This window comes from Sprattus sprattus (genome assembly GCF_963457725.1).
Source record: "Sprattus sprattus genome assembly, chromosome: 2".
NCBI lineage: Eukaryota > Metazoa > Chordata > Actinopteri > Clupeiformes > Clupeidae > Sprattus > Sprattus sprattus.
This window is the reverse complement of record NC_137921.1, coordinates 11,902,651-11,915,150: the sequence shown is the minus strand read 5'-3', so window position 1 is coordinate 11,915,150 and position 12,500 is coordinate 11,902,651. Positions and strand designations below refer to the sequence as shown.

The following is a 12,500-nucleotide window of genomic DNA, read 5'->3' as shown; positions in this document are numbered from 1 at the left end:
GGTGACATATGGCTGCATCAATAGCCCCTAATGAAGCACAATATCAGTGTATTTGAGTTGTTTGTCTCCTGTTCAGCTTCAGCACATGCTCAGGTCAAGAGTGAATTTCTTTTTTCTTTCTTTGGAGCGATTTTTCACAAACATTCTGACAGCAGTGTCAGAGAATTCACACGTTTATTTGGAATTACATCTGGCTAGGTAACTATGGTAAAGTATGGATTCACGTTAGCATTCATGAATGCGTTTTGAAATGCAGCTGTGCCCCCTTGAGTAGCTCCCTGAGGCTGATTGGCTATCGTCACGCCTTGTTGTCTTTGCCTGGTGCTGGTGGCTGAGTGGGTCAGAAAAAGTAGAAATGCACTTGCAGAAATGTGACTTGATCTTAGCTTGGAGCAAAAAGGGAAAATGTCCCAGGTCTCTTCCCTCCACCCCCTTCCTCCAACCCCACAAGCTTATTCCCATGGACAGGCGGTGTATTTGTTCAGGGTTCATCTGGTTAAGAAGCTCATATTGTAGGGCTCTCTCCATGGCTCAGCCCATGGTTCCCTGCATCCTTCTCCCCTTCTCTCTTCCCTTCTTTGCTGTGACACTCTCTCCAGCCTCCATTTTGCTGCTCACATTCGCTTGTCTATGGGCTTTTCTATACCTCTCTCTCTCTCTCTCTCTCTTTCTCTCTCTGCCACTCTACTCCAAAGTATGAAATTTTCAGTAGCTTTATGGCAAGTCATGCATTGCAAAAAAGGCTTCAGCATGCACTTTGTGCATGTGTGTGTGTAAGTGTGTGTGTGTGTGTATGTGTGTGTGTGTGTGTATGATGACAAAAACGTGCCTGGGTTCCTGTCTTAGTTCTTAGCATCTGAGCAGGAGAGGCGCACATCTGCACTCAGCACAGTTTCATGGAAAAGTACTGTGGATGTCTGCCAGTAATGTTTGATCTGCATTTATCAGGAAGAATGTTCTCCTTGATTGGATTTAGTGCTAATAGACGGATTTACCTGCAGAAAAAGCCACAAATTGTACTATCCTCTAAATCATCCTAATTCAATATACTGCATACATTCAGTTAATTTATCATTTTAATACAATTATTGAAATGGCCAGGACTCTAAGTGCTGTACCCTTGCAAATGGCTGGTCTGATGTTCAGCTGATTTAGCGGCTGGTGTTCCTTTATCGGTTCCTTATTAATCGCTGTCCGTGGTCCTGAAGGCTGCCTTTCAGTGGCTCTGAAGGCAAGCGGGTAGTGTAGAAGCACAAGGGTGCATATCACTCCAGCAAACGCATAGTGTCCCATTAAACTTTGATGTGGCTGGCCATGTTTTATTTAAACAGTTATGAGGTTATATTCAGAGAGAGAGAGGGGTGGTGGGGGTGGGCGGGGAGAAACAGAGGTAGGGGGAGAAACAGAGGGGAATAGAGAGAGAGACAAACAGCTCTTGTTTGCATATTATCATCTTGTTCGAAGTGGCCACAGATTTGATTGGTGCATCATGCATCACCAGCAGTGCATGTAGAAGTGACTAGAAAAGCACTGCGATATTTTGTTAGAGTCAGTGCTACTCCAGGCCTGGCTCCCTTCCCACCACGGCCATTACATGTAAACACAGAAAGAATTTGATCCCACGAGTAGCATTTATTGGCTACCCTCATGTCTACAGATTGAGGTTGCATGACAGATAGAATTTCCTGCAATGTAGACCACTTTGTCAGATGAATGTTTCTGGCCACCAGCATTTCTGTCAATACACCCACCTCCGGCAGTCGTATCTTATTTTAGATGGATTGCTGGCATAAGGTGATATTGAGGTGTAATCAGGCCTGTGTTTTTGCAAATGTCCTCAATGTTACAGCTATTAACTGCCTTTCCAGAACATTCTGTTGTAGAACCTTCTTCTCACGGGTATGTGGATGTGTCTGTGTGTGTGTGTATGTGTGTGGATGTGTCTGTGTGTGTGTGTAAGTGTGTATGTGTGTGGATGTGTCTGTGTGTGTGCGTGTGTGTAGGTGTCTGTGTGTGTGTGTGTGTGTGTGTGTGTGGATGTGTCTGTGTGTAAGTGTGGATGTGTGTGGATGTGTCTGTGTGTGTGTGTGTGTGTGTGTGTGTGTGTGTGTGTGTGTGTGTGTGTGTGTGTGTGTGTGTGTGGATGTGTCTGTGTGTGTAGGTGTGTGTGTGTGTGTGTGTGTGTGTAGGTGTGCGTGTGTCTGTGTGAGCATGTGTGTGAGTGTGGCACCGAGCTGTGACACTCTTGTCGCTTTTTTATTACAACTCAAAAAATCCTGCGTTATGTGGCGTCTATAAATAGATAGCCTCTCCCTTCCCTCAGTGAGCTGTTTCATGTGCCAGAAAAGAACTATGCTGCACAACCTGCCAGGTTTGTTGCTTGGCTGAAATGAGGGAGAGAGAGAGAGATCCCTTCAGATCTTGGCCCTCAAGTGGATCTCCAGGAGTTTAACTGAGGAATTAGCCATACTAGTTCAGCTGAGTCATCCACCTCTGAGGGCCATGCTCACCTCAAGAGCCAGCCCTGCATGTATCAAACGTTTCCCAGAACTGATTCAGGGTCAGCCAGACTGTGACAGCTACTTTAATATCGGTTGCACTGATCCACCATGATACTGTCTTGTTTATGTACAATCGTAACGACACCGTTACATAATGTAAATATAATGCATGTAGCCCCCGATACAGCTTCCAGCTTGTTATTGGGAAGCTGTGTGATATTGACAGGGTCTGATTTCTTTTGGGGAATGCTGTGCTCATGTTTCTCTGGATCGTTGCTGTCAAACCGCAGGCTTCTGCTGCTGAGGCCATAGGATTGACCACACGTGTTCATGTTCATTAGTGGATGCTCAGCTGTGGCTTTGGCTCTCCTATCAGATGTCCATAATGGCTCCTGCAGGGAAATTACTTGACTCAGGATTATAGAGCAGTCAGCTGTACCCCCCCCCCCCCCCCCCCCCCACACACACACACACACACACACATTACGTTTTTTATCACCATTTGCTTATTTTTAGTTATCCTGTTTTGTTTTCTGCTTTGGTATTCTTGTTTACTTGTTTTAGCTATTTTACTCATTAAAGCACAGATACAAATAGAAAGATAGATCAGGGAAGGATCTGTGAGAGGAGTATATCATCAAAATAACGACTTGGTATTTTATGGTGTCATTTATTGTTTTCCATTAAACCTGTTATCGAATCATAAAATGTGAATAAACCTGATATTATCTGTTAGAATTTGGAGGCAGACTTGTAACGTAAGACGAAACAGCAGGGTAGTGAAAAGTACAATTATAATCATCAAAACATTCTTGGAAGGATTTACTAAATGTCTGTCCGCAAGGTTGTCTGACCTGTCTAGACCATTCACATAAAGCGGCTGTATATCTCAAACTTAAAAGTGCTTTATCTTTGAATGTTGTGTGTCACTGTTCTGTGAATATCTAACCTGTGTATTTCTCTTTCTCTTTCTCCCTCTCCCTCTCCCTCTGTCTCTGTGTCTCTGTCTCTCCACAGACGTTTATAGTGCTTAATAGAGGGAAAACAATCTTCCGTTTTAGTGCCACACCTTCCCTGTACATGATCAGCCCTTTGAATCTTGGCAGGCGAATAGCTATTAAAATTTTGATACATTCATATCCTTTCCGAATGGTGTTGCAGCACAAGGGTTGCTCTTCTCTTTCTTCTGCACGACTATGCTGCATGCATTCCTTCCCGCTGGCTGGTGATGACAGTATAGACACACCAATGCAGACCAGCTCACTTAAAAGCTACACACAATCAGTGACAGGCAGTCTAGCAATGCGCAGAAACTGCATGTTTTCACTGGGCAAAGAGCAGCAGTAGCCTCCAGCACACATATACCTGCATGCAGGGTTTTCCTTTAGCTCACACCTCACACGCCGCTTCTGGAGGGAAAGAGGGGCTGTGGGGTGGGGTGGGGTGGCTGGCTCATTCTCAGCAACATTCTCAGCAACGAATGGCGTTTCTTTCCCCATCGACTTCCCATCCGTTGGCTGGCTGCGTCCCTCTGCGAGGCAGAGCTTGGAGCCACTGGGCCTTTAACCCTGTAGCTGCAGCCCAAAAGTCACAGACAGTCCCTTTAAAGTGAGAGACTCAAAGAGACTCTCTGGCCTCGCCTCAGTCGCAGTGCCTCTAAAGGTTTATTACTCCATTGAGTTCTGAAATGACCCCTTCACCAACCCAACCTGCCCAACCCCCATCTGGGCCGCCACCCTTACATAATAATGGAGTGTCCATCTGTCCCTAAGTGCCGACTCACCCCACAGGAAGTGTGTCCATCATCAGTAATGACTTCCTGTGAGATAATATGAGCTGTGGTTGGTGTGTTACCCGTTAAATCCTTTATTTATGTTTCAAAGTGGAGTTGGGAAATTGTGTCCTCCCATAAACACAATCAGGCAGATAATGAGCCAACTGCCCCCTTCTTTTAGTCTGCTAACTCTTTTATGTAGATAAATCTAGAACCTACTAATGAGCTTGTGAGATTTTTAAAGTGTAGAGCTGCCGATGCATTGGCAGTGTGATTGTTAGCCTCAGCATGCCGTGATACTCCCTGTGTAATCAAAGCAGGGCCGTGATCACCGTGGCAACACCTACTCAGTAGCAGTCACAAGTAGACGTCTGTGCATGTCCCTCTTATACAAAATGTCTTTACCTCCTTTAAATCTTGAAATCTGTGTTTTTTTTCTGGCTGTGACTTTTCCAAGTTTCCCTTAACTCCTTCCCACATTGTTCAGCATGGTCATTATGTGTACTATTTTGACCAACTGTATATTCATGACTTTTAGTGACCCTCCAGAATGGTCCAAACAAGTAGAGTAAGTACTGCTTTGTGTAAGAGCATGGATACCAAAAGTCACCAAGCATGTGCAGACCACAGAATACATCCTTACTTAATGCTTGACCCTAACTGACCACCTATAACCTCTGGTATATGCATGTCATTCACATGAGCAGAATCACTATACAATCGTAGTGCTCTAGTCAATTTTATTTGTCATAAGGGTCAGTGCTGAAGAAATGGCATTTTAAGTCGCACATTTGCCACATGCATGCGTTTCCCCTCAGACATATTTCTTCTCTGAAGAGGAAACGGTGCGATGGGAGGCTTTGGAGACATCCTACCATAGTGTCTGCAAGGGCATGAACTTCATCACAGTGCATGGGTAGATTAGAATTCTACTGTATTGCTTAGATGCTAATGTTGGCTAACTGGCTTCTCCTGGCCTCTCCTGGCTTCTCTTTCCTCTCATAGGTACACCTTCACTGGAATTTATACGTTCGAATCACTAGTCAAAATCGTTGCCAGAGGCTTCTGTATAGACGACTTCACATTCCTCCGAGACCCATGGAACTGGCTGGATTTCATGGTCATTTCTATGGCGTAAGTATCACGCTTCCAGCCCCAGCCATTTTGTGTTGAGAACTATTTCACATGACCACAGACTGCAATGCTTACTTGCACCATAGATGACTAGAAAGATAAGAGATGAGATGTGCCCAGAAGCCTGTCACAGATGACCCAAGAGGGGTGTTGAAATAGTCACATCAGAAGTCTTTTGTTCTCTTAAAAAAAACAATGAATGCAAAACTGTACTATTTTAAGATGTCTTTTGAAGTCAGGGAATGTAAGGAGAGACGTCATTTTACATTAAATCTTTCACCTCCTCTCTCTCTGTCTCCTCCCCTCTCTCTCTTTCTCTCTCTCTCTCTCTCTCTCTCTCTCTCTCTCTCCTTCTGTCTCCATCCCTATCTCATTCTGAGCATGAGTCTCTTTTGTGTGTGGCAGAGCCAGACTGTTAACAGAACATTCTAGGTTCCTCTGTTGAGAAGGGGAGGAGGCTTCTACGCTCCTGTGACCAGCTCACGGGGTCTGTCAGCTCTGGCTGCTCTCTCCCTCACTGACCTAACTCTCTCTCCCTCCCTCCCCCAGTTTCTCTTCAGCAGTGCACCCCTCCGTCTTAACACGGCCTGTGCTCTACATAGAAACATATGTATATATGTAGATTTGGGTTGTTCCCATAAGCTTTTCATGTTTTGTCGATGGCCTTGTGTGGATTAATGACATTATAAGAGTATTCACTTTGAAGTTGATCTATTCAAAATGAAACTGAAAAAAATATCCATTAATGTGAAAAGATTTGCGATACTTGTTTTTAACAGAAGAAGACTATAACTAACCATAACTATAGCTAACTTAAGCTTGTAGTACAACTTTAGTCTAGCAGGACAGGTGTGTTCCTCCCACTGCAAACATGTCTTCATGTGTGGTTTGGTTTAATCCTGCAGGTATATAACAGAATTTGTAAACCTAGGCAATGTCTCAGCTCTGCGCACGTTCAGAGTGCTGAGGGCATTGAAAACTATTTCTGTTATCCCAGGTAAGATGGTGTGTGTGGGCGTGGGCACGGGCCCAAGCTGTGGGGTGGGGATTGTTGGTGTTTAGCCGTGTTTGTGTGTGTGAGTGGTGACGGTGATGGTGGTGGTGATGCGCGGTGCATAGTGTGTGTGTGTGCGTAGTGTGTGTGACGTGTTTCTTGTTTCTTCTCCTCCCCGCTCCTCCTTAGTGGACAGGTCTCTGTGGCGTGGCGTGAAACTCTTCCTCCTGCTCTTCCTCTTCCTCTCCTCTTCCTCCTCTTCCTTCTCGGTTCAGTGTTGTGCTCTTGTGTGTGTGGTTTTGTCATTTGGTGTGTTTGTGTGTGATCCTCCCTTATTTCAGATATGTAACAGAGTTTGTGGACCTGGGGAATGTATCTGCGCTGAGAACCTTCAGAGTTCTCCGAGCATTGAAAACTATCTCAGTCATTCCAGGTGAGACTCCAAATTTAAACACTGAGGCTGAGCTTATTTGATTTCTCATACCTATGAGGGACTTTTGTTTTTTTGGTTGGTTTGTTCGTTTTGTTATTATTTATTATTTTTTTTATGCCGTTTCTCGCTCAGGCCCGCAACACGATTAATTTGGAGATACCAGTTCACGCTTTATTTGATTTCATTTCTCTCTTGATTTTGATTTATGTTCTTTTTTTTACGTTTTACTTCAAAATGATCAAAAATGGTACCGATACATTTTTGATAGGCTTTGCAGTCTATGATTAATCTCAGGGCCCTCGTAAGACTCTGCACTCTCTCCTCAGGCCACCCAGGCTATCCATTATGAATGCCACTGGTTTTCAGAACAGCTGCTGATACCCACCCCCCCCCATCCCCCTTTCCAAAAAATTTAATAAAACACCACCAGCTTCCCAGTTTCTTCAGCCCTAGCACCTAGCAAAACAAAGCTTTATGTGTAAGCATTAACACCTAGCAAAACAAAGATTTATGTGTTAGCCATAGCACCTAGCGAAGCTAAGCTTTATGTGTCAGCCCTAGCACCTAGCGAAACAAAGCTTTATTTGTTAACCGCAAAACGGCCTGTGCCAAAAGCCTGAACAACACAGTGCATTACATTACAGCGTGTTATCAAATGGACAGCTTCCGCTGCCTGATAAGGAGCCAGCAGGCTAATCATTAAAATGCAGAGTAACTGCTTTAAGTAATGTATATGTTGTAATGGACAACTCTATTTGTGGATTGAAGGGTTTAGTGAGACATTTCTCATTTAGTCAGTGAGATCATCCCAGCAAAGTAGTTGCCCTTCTTAAAAATAGATTTAAGTGGTAATTACATATGTAAATATGCCCTGAAACATAACACTGTTAAACTGTACTTCCTAAACTAGTAGACAAAGGAGGACTATAAATATACTTATTTAGACACAAGATACTGTAGCGTAGCAAAGCTGAGGCTTACGAAAAGGACTAGGATGTGTAACATGTCCAGTAAAATCCATCAGAAAGGCATTCCAGAGTTTCGGACATGCTCCGTTTTGTTCCACGGGATGGAATTGTACAGCTCTCAGTGGAATCCCAGGGCCCCAATAGCTCTGATTTATTTATGAAGACTGCCAAGCCTAGTTTGTGGACATACTTTATGCTGCATGATGCTTTGGAAGTCACTTGCTTTTTAGAGTAATAGTCCTACTAAGAGCTTGGCCGATTTATCTCAATGAAACATTCATTTTTGTCACTACATTTTGTTTGGTTTTGCTTGGTTTTGGATGATTCACAGAAACAATACAAATAGGCACCTGAATGAAGAACCAGTTCACCCAACAATTAGTAATACTGTATATGTCTGTAGATATTTGTCTTTAGATGACACACACACATTCAGGAAGCAGACAACAGTATAAATATTCATAATTTCATTCATTTAGTAGAGGGACTCAATGTCCTTTTTATGAACAATGGGAACAACGAGGTAGTCCCAGAGGAAACATTCCCAAATTCCTGTAGCAACCTACTTTGGAATATCGCATTACATACAAATTACAATTTTGAACTAAATGAGAAAATATTGGAAAATATTACAGATTTTACAGATCACCCCTATGCTTTAAACATATTGAAAGTGATGGGTTGGTGGTAAGTCCATGTAATAATCACATATGGGGGGCATGGGGTGGGTGGGTCTGGTTAAGTCCAACTTCTCTGCACTCAACCTGCACTCAGCTGGTTTCTCAGGGTTTACAGGAGTCCTGCCCAGGGCCTTGTGACTCCTCAAAGGTAACACAGACTCTCTTCGGTCCAGTTGTTTGTAATGGCGTAGCATTGGGTTGTGGGATGGGTGGTTAGTGGAAACTATACGTCAGTTAGAGCAACAACAAAAAAATCACACCCTAGAGTCCAATGCAGCAGTAGACAAGCATTGGCTCGGCTCCGTTCCTTCCTTCAGCCTTGGAGTTTAAATGCCCTGCATGTCATTTCACGTGCTCCTCCGTCTTCCCCCTCCTGCCTGCCCGTCTTCTTCTTCCTCTCTCATTGGCCCTCTGTTGTGCTGCAGTATTTAGAGGCGAATGGATGTGGAGTTTCTTCAGACTGTTGCCGGGAGTCCTCCCCTCACCTAACAGGGCCGCCACCCAACGGTGTGATTGCCTTAAGCAGAAGGCACTATCAGTGTCATCCAGACCGTGTGACTGTTACACTAAAGCAACAGTCGTTTTATGTGGATATTGAGATGGGGAAAACAAATATGTTGACAAACTGAGTTCAGACGTTAAAAGATCTAACTGCCAATGATTTCTGTAATTTCCCCCCAAAACGTGGCACCATTATCTGTCTCTTGCCGAAGGGAGCTTGCTACTGTAAACAAACAAAAATGGCTTCCTGGCTCTGGTTCAGTGAGGATGGTCTGAAGCAGCCTGAAGTAAATGAACTGCCAGTTGCAAGGGGAAGGCTCCCAAACAGTTTTTTTTGTTGACCATGATTGTTCTATATTGTGGGGGTCGTGTATCTTTGTCAAGACGTTTCAAAATAAGAACATTGGGGTCAAGGCATGGTTATTCCACAAAGATGATTACGAATGCAGCCACAGTGCATCAACACATAGCTGCAACATAAATTCCCACTACCACACCTTGACACCCCTGGCCTCTAAACGGTTATATGGGTCCCTCTAGGCAGTGATTACTCAGTGAACACTTGGTGTTGTACTTGGTCCCTGAATAAAAAAACTGATCCCACTCAATCATACTTATCTATAAATAGCACATACTAGAATAAATCATACACAAAAATACACCATGAGTGACACCAATACACCAAAACAGGACCACCATGCCTGACCCTTGCCAACCATAGCAGGCAAACACATATGCAACCCCCCTTGTCCCTCTGTGTGTGTTTCTGTATGTGTGTGTGTACACGCGTGTGCACCTCAGGTCTGAAGACCATCGTCGGCGCTCTAATCCAGTCAGTGAAGAAGCTGTCGGACGTGATGATCCTGACCGTGTTCTGCCTGAGCGTCTTCGCCCTGATTGGCCTGCAGCTCTTCATGGGCAACCTGCGGCAGAAGTGCGTCATCTGGCCGCTCAACAACACTGCCACCTACCTGGCCAATGGCAGCGCAGGCTTCGACTGGAACGAGTACATCATGAACGACAGTGAGGAGCCGCACCACAACTGTGTCTCACGTGGACACGGACACCTACACCTGCGTCCCAGCCTGGGGATGGAGAGACAAACACATACGCTACATAAATACATAAACACACATTTACAATACAGCACTTACACATACAGGCTAATGACACTTTCAAACATGTCCCACCAGACATGAAGTTTGACATATAGACACAACCACACTCACACCCAATGAAAGTGCACAGACATCAAGCAGACAAAAAGCACGCGCACATTTGCACAGTGTACTAAGTTCTACTGGACAATGTATAGCAGGGGTTAAACACTCAATTTATTTTTGCACTTTTTGTAACAGAATTCAGTGCTTCAGATTCAGAGCTGGATGCCGCCATGCACCTTTAGGCAATAATCCAGTGCTCAAATACTGTATAAGACCAGCACTTACACATCACTTCAGAGGGGAAGACACCTCACGCATACTTGACACCAAGCTACTTGACTATGTATATCATGTCAATGATGTTCATAACGGGAAGACCGTGGGAGAAGCCTTTGACACCTTAAGCACACTCAGCCTTAAGCACACTCAGCCGTTGTGATTCATCGCCTACTTCCGCAGACCTGGTAGACATAAAGACATCCTGTGGTGGGGTCCAATGTGGTATCATTCGCCTAACGCCCTCCTTGTGTTTGTTCTTCTCTCCCCAGCCAATTTCTACTTCTATCCAGGGCAACTAGATGCCCTTCTATGCGGCAACAGCTCTGACTCGGGGTAAGTGGTCCCCCAATTAAAAAATCTCCCAATATGTTACTCAGTCAAGTTGAAAAAAGAACACATACAAAGATTGAATGTGGTGGACTAGGCTGATAGACCAAGGTGCTAATATATCGTAGGTAATTTGATACACATAGACCAAGGTGCTAATATATCGTAGGTAATTTGATACACATGGAGCAAACTTACAAATAAAACATACAGTATGTTACCTGCACAGATAGACTGTTACGATAAAAAAATTCTCCTAATTGAAGAAATATAAATGTGGTTGAATTGATTGATTGATTACATGCTAGGAGCTACATTTGCAACATGTCTGTAAAGAATGGCCCGTGGTCAGTGCTGGGTTTGCTCATGACAGAACACCCAGAGAGAGTCTGAGCAAAATTTTGCCTGATGTCTAGCTGCCACGGTGGCTAAATCAAACGCGAGTGCATCCAGGGCCTTTCTTTGTTCTTGACATTGCTATAAATATCCTGACACTCACTCTGTCTGGCTGATAGAGTAATGCTGAGTCATTTTTGAAACACCCCACTTCTCCACTTCCTTCCTCCCTCTCTCTCTATGTCCCGCTGCCCTACCCCCCTCCCCTCCCGCTCCCCCCGCTCTCCCTCTCTCAAAGCCGCTGTCCTGAGGGCTACACATGCATGAAAGCTGGCCGCAATCCAAACTATGGCTACACCAGCTTCGACAGCTTCGGCTGGGCCTTCCTGGCTCTCTTCCGACTCATGACGCAGGACTTCTGGGAGAACTTGTATCAGTTGGTAAGAGCTAGGCTTCCACCCCCCTGCTGATTTGATAAATAGCCACTGTCGTCTCGGGAGCTTTGAGCTGTTCGTGCCGTCTGCATGAACGATGGTGTGTGTGTGTGTGTGTGTGTGTGTGTGTGTGTGTGTGTGTGTGTGTGGAGAAGGGGGGTTGGGGGGCGTATTGACGGTGTTTTAAAACAGAGGTGCCCTCACTGAAACTTTGCCTCTTTGGGTCAAATGGCCTCAACTTTGAAGTCTTTGTGGCTGCAAGACACTATTCTATACTATAGCATACTACAGTATTTTATACTGAACCTTACAATGCTATCACCATAATATACTACACTACACTCTCACGCACCATACCATACCACCTCTTATTTATTCTATTCTCTTATTTGTTCTCATGTCCTTTACACAGTTCTCATCATTGAGGTGCATTTACCAGTTTCCCTCACACACCACACTAGCTCATATTAGCCTCTTTTCTTTCACTTGAAATATCCCTGTGTGTCAGTCCTCTCCTGTCAGTCAAGAAAGTAAAGAGAAACTGAAAGCACAAACAGATGTCTCCTGCTCCAGCCCGTAGTCCTGTGTGCGCACCCTGTCCTCCACCAGTAGCAGGCTTCCCTCCTCTCCTCTCCTCTCTGCTTCACTACTGGTAATGGAGGAAACACTTAGACAAGGCCATTAAATATTCACCAGTGGATTACAGCGCTGGCAGCTGGGGGAGCGGAGCAGCAGCGCTCCATCCCGAGCCACTCAGGCGATGAGGACTATTCCTGGGCCCGGGGTGGGATTCTGTTAAAGGTGTTCTCATTTTTTTCCTCCACTGTTTTCGTCATCCTCACTGATATTCTCTTGTTCTCTCTTACTCATCTTCCCTGCTGTCCTCTAAAGGCTCTCACGTAAATCAAATGCCCGTGTACCTCACATTCCCCAGATCACATTCAACACAGTCAGAGGGATGTTTTATTGTCCTTTA

General features: G+C 44.7%; 1 protein-coding gene across 7 annotated transcripts in view; it reads left to right on the top strand.

Moving 5' to 3' along the window:
- scn8aa (sodium channel, voltage gated, type VIII, alpha subunit a) overlaps positions 1–12,500 on the top strand; it is a gene marked incomplete at both ends in the record, with an annotated part of 45,914 nt that overhangs the window by 5,192 nt on the left and 28,222 nt on the right. For 5 of the 7 annotated variants that reach the window (XM_080833651.1, XM_080833650.1, XM_080833647.1 and 2 more), the window contains 7 exons: positions 3,519–3,655; positions 4,763–4,843; positions 5,281–5,409; positions 6,315–6,406; positions 9,787–10,008; positions 10,697–10,760; positions 11,389–11,530. In XM_080833651.1, the coding sequence (XP_080689777.1) occupies positions 3,519–3,655; positions 4,763–4,843; positions 5,281–5,409; positions 6,315–6,406; positions 9,787–10,008; positions 10,697–10,760; positions 11,389–11,530 (867 nt within the window). Of the gene's footprint in view, positions 1–3,518; positions 3,656–4,762; positions 4,844–5,280; positions 5,410–6,314; positions 6,407–6,744; positions 6,837–9,786; positions 10,009–10,696; positions 10,761–11,388; positions 11,531–12,500 lie in introns of all 7 variants that reach the window. The other 2 variants (XM_080833649.1, XM_080833648.1) reach the window with 1 other exon arrangement.